At 50.7% G+C, this 9,602-nt stretch overlaps 2 protein-coding genes and 1 pseudogene across 3 annotated transcripts in view; 1 reads left to right on the forward strand and 2 right to left on the reverse strand.

Annotated features, from left to right (window-relative positions):
• The window catches only part of LOC105743587, a 1,884-nt pseudogene extending 1,155 nt beyond the window's left edge, over window positions 1–729 (reverse strand).
• The window catches only part of Golga1 (golgin A1), a 61,214-nt gene extending 53,917 nt beyond the window's left edge, over window positions 1–7,297 (forward strand). Inside the window, exons 19-23 of the mRNA XM_004641622.2 lie at window positions 2,270–2,329; window positions 2,864–3,034; window positions 3,424–3,510; window positions 4,229–4,382; window positions 6,366–7,297. Coding sequence (XP_004641679.1) covers window positions 2,270–2,329; window positions 2,864–3,034; window positions 3,424–3,510; window positions 4,229–4,309 — 399 coding nt within the window. The 3' untranslated portion in view covers window positions 4,310–4,382; window positions 6,366–7,297. The remainder of the gene's footprint in view (window positions 1–2,269; window positions 2,330–2,863; window positions 3,035–3,423; window positions 3,511–4,228; window positions 4,383–6,365) is intronic.
• Window positions 7,298–7,400: 103 nt separating this feature from the next.
• Window positions 7,401–9,602, reverse strand: part of Arpc5l (actin related protein 2/3 complex subunit 5 like) — a 7,915-nt gene continuing 5,713 nt past the window's right edge. For both annotated transcript variants that reach the window (XM_023701615.1, XM_004641578.2), the window contains exons 3-4: window positions 8,517–8,693; window positions 7,401–7,486 (exon numbers count right to left, since the gene is read on the reverse strand). In XM_023701615.1, the coding sequence (XP_023557383.1) occupies window positions 7,424–7,486; window positions 8,517–8,693 (240 nt within the window). In that variant the 3' untranslated portion in view covers window positions 7,401–7,423. The remainder of the gene's footprint in view (window positions 7,487–8,516; window positions 8,694–9,602) is intronic.

Raw genomic sequence — 9,602 nt, forward strand, 5'->3', positions numbered from 1 at the left:
TGCCAGCCAGCCCCGCCCCCTGGTGAGCTGAGCTGGCCACACACACATACACACACACACACACACACACACACACACACACACATAAATAAATAAAAAAATTAAAAAAAAAAGATTCCTAGGGCTGGTGGTATAGCTCAGTGGGCTAAGCGCTTGCTTAGGTAAGCGCAGGGACCAGGGTTTGATCCCCAGCAGGCCGTGCCAGTCCTGCCCCCGGGGCGCACTGAGATGGCAACTGAGACTGAGTGTGGTGGCACACGCCTATAACAATCCCAGTTCTTGGGAAGCTGTAAACAGGCGGATCACTATGAGTCCGATCTAGTAGTGAGATCCTGAACACCCTGTAGACCCTTCCCTAAAATACAAAAAAAATTTGTGTTGCACTACAGAAGGAAAAAAAAAACTGAGGGAATTCATGGATAATTTTCACTGCTTCATTGAAAGTCCCAGATCAAAAGGACTGTTTTCTCTAAACTGGACGTAGGATGTGCACATGACAGTTGCCTTGGTTACTCTTCCAACTACTTCCACAATTCCAGATAGTTGTTCATCAAGCAGCTCTCTCAATTCAGTGGTTCCATTTTTTCCTTCTCCATCTGAAAGGATAAACATTTTTCCAGGGGGATGAATCTTTTCCAGCCTCCCTATGAAACAGACTGGCCGGTCAATGAACTGAGCTATCATGCTGGCATTGATGCTCGACTTGGGCAAATCCACCATGTCCACCATGACTAAACCTCTGACTCTCACGTGGTTTTTAAAGGACCCTCTGAAACTTAGTGTGCTCATTGAATATTGCTGTGGCCTGAAATCCTACCCCCAAATTGAGGTGGAAGAGGTGTTAAATATAAACAAAGGGATGAGGTATTCACCTCCCCCTCTTCATTTAATCTCTGTGAAATGTAAAATACACAGAAAAGTATACAGAACAAATGTGTGGCTCGTTGGACTAATGTAGAGCCAATGCCAGGCCCTGCCTGGCACAACGCAGGACATGGCCAGCATCCCAGAGGCCAGGCCTCCTTAGGGTCCTTACATCCCCCGGGGACTGAGACTGACTTCTGTGGAAAGGGCCACCCTGCTGTGGTCTGGTTGTATAGCCTCAGCTCACACCTGCAGCTCTGGAGTTTAAGTTTTGGCTGCTGGTGGATGTGATGTATGCCACGCCTCAGCCCCTGCCATCTGTCAATCTCTGCCCTCCTTGCACAGCCATGGTAGCACTGCCCGGCCACCACCCTCCATTCTCCGGCCCCTGCCCCTGTCCTCAGGCTGCCCTGGCCAAGCCCCTGCCCCAGACCCACTGCCACAGAGCCAGAAGGGGCTGGAACCTGGAGACCACTCTCCCCAGGTAGTGTCTCCCGGAAGTCCTGCATACTGCACACTGTGCCCTGCTCTGCCACCTCCTTCTCCACTTTATCTCCAGGCCCACCCTCCCTGTCCCCTCTGCTGCCCTGCATCCAGGACACCCAGAGCAGACCCCAGCTTTCCCGTGTTCCTTGCTTCTGCTGCCATCTTGCCCCTCAGGAAGTAACAAAACTCTGGGAGGCATCCTCAGCCCCTGACTATTTCCCCCCTTTAGGCTATACCCAGTCAGCTGCCTTCTCACCCACTCCAGATCGCCCTTCCCAGTCTGATGACTTCTGTTCAGTGCGAGTCATAGGCTTTGCGGTGGCCGGCAAAGCCCATGCGATCAGCCGTCCCACCTCTCCACCTGGATCCTGTTACGCCCTCCCCGATGGCCTTGCCTGTCTGTGAACACAGAAGCACCTGCTCACCTGGGCCCTTTGCCTGCCCCTCACTGTCCATGAGGGCTGTGCGCCCCCCGCAAAGCTCCCCACCAGAACTTCCCCCACTTACCTTGCTGTTTCTCTTCATTCTCAGCAGAAAGTAGTTCTTTTAAATCATGTTTTTCCCCAGTCCCCAAGGACATATCTGGCACTTAGTAAGGACTTGATCAGTAATTACTAGATGAATTAATGAGCAGGAAAGCAAGATAAAGTAGCAGGAGGTGGCAGGCAGCACTGGGGAGTCCTGTCCTGCAAGAGAGCATAGCAAAATGCGGCCCTCATGAGACCTGGCCAGGCCAGGGTGTGGAGGGCAGGAGCCCAGGTCACATGCATGTGTGGAACACCTGACAGCCTCTGAGGAGGACCCCTCAGGGCAGACTTGTAACAGGTGCTCGGGTGCTTACCAGGGGTATCTTTGTTTTTTTTCACTTCTGTATAATGGTGACCTGTTCCTCTAACTGCTGGTGGGTCGGTCTTCTCAGACCATAAAGCAGATGCAGCAGAGGATGCTGGAGCTCAGGAAGACGCTGCAGAGGGAGCTGGTGAGTGCCTGCTCTTTGTCCTGCCCTAACCTTCACCGCCCTGCCTCTAGGCTCTCCCATTCTCCCTCCCTCTCCACCCTCAAGGCTACTTGGTGGGCTTAAGACCTTGGCCAAGCGCCCTCCACCCTCCTGCCCTGCACCAGTGTCCTCACTTAGAACAAGGGCTTGCTCTGGAGGTCGTATAGTGGTTGTTGACATTGTGTATGAGGCAGTGATTGGCCTGCACAGGACAAGAACAGCACCCTGTTCCAGGCTGGGGTGCTCACTTTTCAGGGGTTCGGTGACCTTCATATGGATACAGAAATGTGCCCTTCCTCCCTCCCCTCAGCTGTCATCACCTGCACTGTCTGAGCTCTCCCTCCTTTTGCCCTTTGAGGTGGAGAGAGGTGGAAGAGCGGCCCACAGTAGTGGGCGCCTCCCCTAGGGATGTTACTGTTCTTGAGGAGTCTATGAGTTTTGGGAGTCAGAGTCTCCTTCCCAGCCATGTAGTGGCCCACTGGCTACCTACAAAAGACCTCTCTGTTGGTTTTTCAGAAAATCAAACCTGACAATGAGCTCTTTGAAGTCCGAGAGAAGCCAGGCCCTGAAATGCCAAACATGGCTCCTTCTGTCACAAATAATGCTGAACTGACAGATGCTCGAGAGATCAACTTTGAGTACCTGAAGCATGTTGTTTTAAAATTCATGTCCTGTCGAGAATCTGAGGTAAAGAGCTCCCAGCTACCACTTGGGTTTTGGGTCCAGTCCTATGGAGTCAGCCCTGCTCAGCTCCTGCTGTCCCACTCCTTCCTCCCCTGGCTGTCTCCTCCCTCAGTGGCCTGCAGACTCCCAGGGAAGATGCAGGCTCAGCTTCTCCATCCCAGCCAAGGTGCTGAGCCGAGTCCCGGGAACCAGTCTGCTGTGCCAGCCTGCCAAGCGAAAGGTGGGCGGGGCACGATGAGAATGTGTTGTTGCTGTCAGACCGCAGGAGCCCTGCGCTGCACCCACTACCTGGTCCTTATTAAGCAGACCACAGGAAATGCTGCCATGTAGTGTGTGGACTTCCTGCCCCACCCCCACCAAGGCCCATGGCAGCAAAGTTTACTCTGTTTCAGGCTTTTCATCTGATCAAAGCTGTGTCAGTGTTGCTGAACTTTTCTCAAGAGGAAGAGAATATGCTCAAAGAAACCCTGGAATATAAGGTAGGCTTCTTAGTAACTGGAACCAGCCACCCAGGAAGGGCACCAGCTGCAGCTGTTTCCTCCCTTCATTGCTTTGGGGTGAGGCGATGACTTATCAGGCAGTGCTGAGGACGTCCTTTATGCCCCAATGTCTGTCTGTATCTGACTTTCAGACTTTGAATTTTTCAGACTTTCACTGATAGCACTTCATCACCACTCCAGGTCTGGCCTAACACCTAGACTCCCAAAAAAGGACTGGGAGGCAGGTGTGGTGGTACAGCCCTGTAACCCAGCACTCAGCAGGCTGAGGCAGGCAGATCGCCACCAGTTGGAGGCCATTCTGGGCTATGTAGTGATTCAAGGCTGGCCTGAACTACATAGTGAAACCTTGTCTCAAGACAAAATGCTGCAAGTATAACTCAGTAGCAGAACACTTGCCTACCATATGCAAGGCTACAGGTTCAAGTCTCAGACCACAAAACAATAAAACTTCGAAAGCACTTACATAAATGCTGTAATGGAGAAAACCTAAAATCCCACCACCTCATTCCTGTCAATCCACTTTCTTTCGCTTCCTTCCCGTACGTAAAATAGGCTTCTCACCCAGCAGGAACCATCTCTGCTCGAAGCCAGTCTGAATGCCTGGAGAGCAGAGCCCAGCCCAGGAGGGGAGCGGCTGTGTCTGCCACCTCTGCACCTATTGTACTTCTCAAGAGCCTTTTTTATTTTCCTCATGCAGATGTCTTGGTTTGGCTCCAAACCAGCTCCCAAAGGCAGCATCCGGCCATCTATCTCAAACCCTCGGATACCGTGGTCCTAGAGGAACCAGCCAGGGATGAGCTCCATGCTTTGACACCTTTTTCTGTGAAAAGAACACTGACACACCAGTCTGGGTGGGTTTTTAATCACTGTAACTGCAGTATTTTGTACACATGTCTAAACATTGTTTACAAGACTTAAGGCCCATTTCCCTGCAGCCTGACATGAGCCTCAGGAGGCAGATAATCCCATGCCATTCTGGTCACCAGGTGGGAGGGTCCCAGTAGTCCTGGCCAGCTCACGTCTGCATCCGAGTCCTCTAACTCTCGACAGTCGCACTTAAAGCATCAGCTTGTCAGGAGGCAGCTGACTCACCCATAGAGGACACTGGAGGTAGACAGCCCTGGGGAGTGTGCCCTGCAGGCCAGCCCTACCTGTTCCTCGAGAAGCCACCTCGGGTGACCTTCCACAGTCGTCCTCCACAGTGGCTTGGGTTCCGAAGAGTGAGGAGAGGCTTTTAACCCTTCCTCTCCAAAACACATTTCAGTTTCCCAAACCACCTAGAACCTGAGATGGGTACATCTTTAAGATACTCTGGGCCAGGGTGGATGAATGAATATGCAACTTTTTGATGGTATTTCCATTTTGCTTAAAACTAGTTAACAGATAAAAGATCCTAAGTATAGTACCAAATACACTCAATTGCCTTTTTAATGAATGTACTTGTCTTGGATAGGTTGCTGGTAAACCATTTTAAACTATTTTTTATAGCTAAAGTTCTTCGCTATTATAAACTTACATTATAAAATCCATTTAATTGGTATACTTAAAGGAAAACCAGAGCATCAAGAGGAAACTATTTATAAAACTGGGATTTCTGTCCCTTTGTAATTTTGCCAGCCTTCTGTGGAGCCTGCTCTCAGAAGCAGTGGTGGTATTTCGTGTGCTTGGCTCTCAATTCTGTCCCTCTACCCCTGACCAAGTGTTAGTCACACCTTTTCACTAAAGGACAATCTGCTGGACTCAGTAGAAGCACAGCTGCCCCCTTCTTGTCCCAGCCTTGACCAAAACAGCAGTCTGTCTTGTATGCAGAGCCGCCCTGCGTCCCACCCTCCCCCCTCTACTTCAGGCGAAGCTCACACCTGGCATCCACACATTGAAAGCTGACTGCACTACTTGACAGCCCACACAGCCCTCTGGCCGCAGCCGACGTGCACTTGTGTTTGTTGTCACACATGTGGAGAAGCTGCAGCATCAAACCTAAAGGGCAACGGTTTTATAGTTTGAGGAAAGTGTGACTGGGAAATAAACTGAATTAACTCCTAAATTTTTAACTATATACACTTGTTTCTCAGTAAAGTTTAACATCAAAAATACATATGTACACAAATACACAAAAAAAATCCCATGGAACAGTACTTGCAGTTTACCCACTGAAGTTCCAGGTGGTATCAAGCCAGGGCACTGTCGCCTTGGCCCAGCCCAGGCTCCGTCATTCTCCAGTCACCTAAGGTGGCTCTCCTTGCAGTCTGTGCCCTTCAGACTGCACCTTCCCATTTAGATGGGACCGTGACACAAGAGTCCCTTCTGTTCTCTGAGGGGTGAGAGGTACGTTTCAGCAGCGCAGGAGGCCTAACCTGTGCGGCCCAGCCTCTCCCTGTGGCTCCCCCAGCCCCGCTAGAACAGCCACAGGGGTGGCTGGGCAGACTCCCTCTGACTAGGCTTTCTTCCTGCATGTGGAATTTCCTTCAGCTCTAGGGGAGAGGGGAGTAAACCCTCCCAGTGATGCAGTGCACTTTTACTTGTATGACACGACACACACGCCTTCTGAGCAGGGGGATCCGGGTCTCCTCCCAGTGCGTGCATAGGGGCTGTGTGACCTGAACTGGCTGGAGGAGGTGCATTTGTGCTGCAATACACTTTCTGATTAAACCTTTTAATCCAGATGCAGCTGCAGTGGGTTTCGCTTGATAATTGTTTGGTATGTACTTCCTTGACTCTTAAATCGAATACATTGTATCTTGTACTTAAAAAGGGCTACACCCTTGTCTTTCAAAAGGATCCTCCCCAAACTGGGTTTGGGTAAATAAATACGTGTAATTTAATGAATCCAACAGCTTAGTCCTGCCTCCCGAGCATCACAGTGTTTCTGCAGTGAGCTGGGGAACTGGAAGTCTGCGGACCTCCACAGCCTGCAAGACCCCGGAGGGCTTCAGGAGGGCAAATGAGATCCTTGCCTTTGCTATGTGTTTCTGGAGTTCGTCAAAGAAACTTATGAGGACACAGCTAAGAGAATTCCTCCAGAGAGCAGACCCAGCCTCAGGAGACAGAGACTCTAGCTCGCGCTAAAACTGTACGGGTAATCACACAAACTGAAGACTGTTAAAGCCTCAATCAATTATTAAATGTTTGGCACTTTATTAAATTAAATAAGCTCCAAAGTTACATACAAATCAAAGGAGTAAGAAACAATAAATAGTATTCAGCAAAACACTTCTCCATGGCAGCTGGCAGCAGGGTGACCGAGGCCCATGGGACTGCTGTGGCATGAGGCCCAGAGACTGCCATGCTCACTCTGTGCAGGGACACGTCCACCCCCACATCACGCTTCCAGAACAGCCGAACCCTTCACTCGTTACCATCCCATCGTTACCACTTTTTACATACAGGAAACACACCGCAATGGATAGACTAATAAGCCAAGAGCTTTATTGATGCAGCAGGCACTTTACAACAAACCCAAGAGTCTGCCTTCTCTGGGAAGACAAGTATCTGTACAAACTCTCAGGTTTTCCCACGTCTGAAAACAAGTTCTCCCTTTCACCACAGCCCTTGGATCTGCACCTGCCCAAATCATGCCGCCCCCTTTCCAACAGGTAGTACACATGGTGACACCTGACCGACACCAGCCAGCCGCTCTGCAGATGACCAAGGGTCAGTTCTACAAAACTCTAGGCAGCGGCACTCAGATCCTGCAAAGGATTTAGGAAACAGTGATTCTCCCTCCACCTCGAAAATGAAATGCATTTCAGCAGATATGTGTCCTGAAATTTGCAGTTGGGAGTTCCTAGGGTGATGGTCCATTGTGTCCAATCCCTTCTTCACCAGCCTGGGCATCAAATTCTTCAGGGTAACATGAGTCCTTTCTTTGTTTTGTTTTTTTTTTGTTTTTGTTTTAAACAGTCTTTCTTGCTGTAAGAACTCTTATAATGGAGCCTAGTCCTCCTACAGCTAAGGCCTGTGGGGGCAGGAAAAGGAAACAAGTCAGAACTAAGACCTGGCTGGAGGAAGCCTGGCTGGCCAGGGAGAACAACATGAGCATGTCCTGGACCCAAATCCTTTCATGCCCCGGCCCTTCTGATAAAGGAGTCCTATAGCCAAACCAAGGAGTGAGGAAGGAGTCCCTTGTCCTGCAGCCAAGGACAGCAGGACTGACCTGGAACACTGACAAGCTCACAGACAGCCCAAGTTTCACTGCTTCCAAACTGTTGGCAGAGCCCTGAATAAAGAAATGTACACCAGCCCATGACAGCTGCCTGCCAACAGGGCTAACGCTACATCACCTCGAGGAGATGACAAGGCCTGGCCTCCAAGCCACAGCCACTGCCACCTGCACCTGTTGAGCTCAGGGAGGTGGGAGGCACAGCCATAGCCCAGCCCTCGGCTACCTCAGGACCCACGAGTAAGAGAAGCACTCTCAAGACAATGCAGAGCTTGCTGGGAAGGACAGTGTCAGCCACAGCCTGGTCCCCACTCATGGTGGGTATGCCTGCTGTGGTGCTGGGGAAAGGAGCAGTACAGTGGCGCATAGGCAGGATATGGATATAGATGTGACTGGACCCCCGGAACCCCGCAGAGGACACAACTCACAGCGTTTTCTGCTTCAGGTGAATGAAAAACACATTAAATGACCAAGCTTTCTGCCCACTGCACTGGCTAGAGACTGAGGCAAGATCAAGAAGGAAGCCCTAAGCTGGTGGGGCGGCTCACTCCTGCATTCCAAAGAGCACCCCACATCTGTCTCTAGCAGCTCTTCACACTAGGGCAGAAGTCATCCGCCAGCAGGCCTTGCTCTAACCCCACATCTGCCCCGTCTGCTACCAAGGGCACCCTGTTCGCCTGGCATACCTCTGCAGCTAGAAAAGGAGAGCAACCATGACTACCATAGACAGCAGGTGAAGGGTTAAGCTGTCAGACTGACCTTCCCTATTCTGGAAAATGTGGCCTGCTGGTGTGAGCCCTGGGTGAAGTGTGAGGTGTTCACGTACCTTTTCGTGCCACTGGAGTAACACTGCGCTGCTGTTTTCTGTGGGCTTCTCAAACCCTTTATAAATGTACTTCATTAACAAGTCAACGCCGTTTCTGTCCAGGGACTGCACAGCCTGCTCAATCTCACTGCTCTTAAAGTTTGTGAGCACCTTCAGCACCACGCCCTGGGCTCGCTCCTACAGAGGGAAGGAGGTGAGATCAGCTGCTACAGCCGGCATGGCCCAGGCCCCCAGCGTGGAGAGAGCATCACATGGGGCGAAGTGTGCCAGCAACACTGCCTGAACCCTAATTCATCTAAGACGGTTAAAAAAAAGTGGGTCCAATAAAATTCCCTTCTTGCTTCCAATTTCTGCATATATTTTTGTTCTATGAGGCAGTCTCACTACGTAGCTGAGGCTGACGAACTCAGCAATCCTCCTGCCTCAGCCTTATGATTACTGGGTATGTCAGTGTGCCACTATGCCCAGCAAAACTTCAGTGTTATTCCACTTATTTTGGAGAGAATAAATGGATTACTGAGGACTGGCCTCAAACTCATGATCCTCCTGCCTCAGCCTTCCAAGTGAGCCACCATCTCTAGCTTAGCTTCTCTATTTTTCATGACACCAGCCTGGCCTTAAACGCCACAGGATCACACCTATGGTGTCATTTATTTTTCTATCTTTTTTTGGTATTTAGTACAGGGTCTACAGGGTCTCACTACACAGATCAGACTCCTAGTGATCCTCCTGTTTTCAGCTTCCCAAGTGCTGGGATTACAGGCATATGCTTAACCTTACCCAGTCTCAGTCACCTTCTCAGCACTCCCCAGGGGCAAGGCCAGCACAGCATGCTGGGATCAAACCCCAGTCCCTGCACCTGCCTAAGCAGGCACTTTAGTCTGCTGAGCTATGTGTCCAGCCCTTATAGTGGGTCATTTTTTTAAAAAAAAGAAAGATCCCCCCAGGTTTGAGTACAGGTCTCCTGCTGGTGCCCAGTAACAGCGGGGTTGCTCCTCTCTACCTCTGCCAAGGTACAACTGCTGCAGCTAGACCTCCACTGCAGAAGCCCCTCTCCCAGGAGCAAGTTTCAGCCTCGATGAGGCA

This window comes from Octodon degus, unplaced genomic scaffold, assembly GCF_000260255.1.
Source record: "Octodon degus isolate 3935 unplaced genomic scaffold, OctDeg1.0 scaffold00138, whole genome shotgun sequence".
In the NCBI taxonomy this organism is placed as follows: domain Eukaryota; kingdom Metazoa; phylum Chordata; class Mammalia; order Rodentia; family Octodontidae; genus Octodon; species Octodon degus.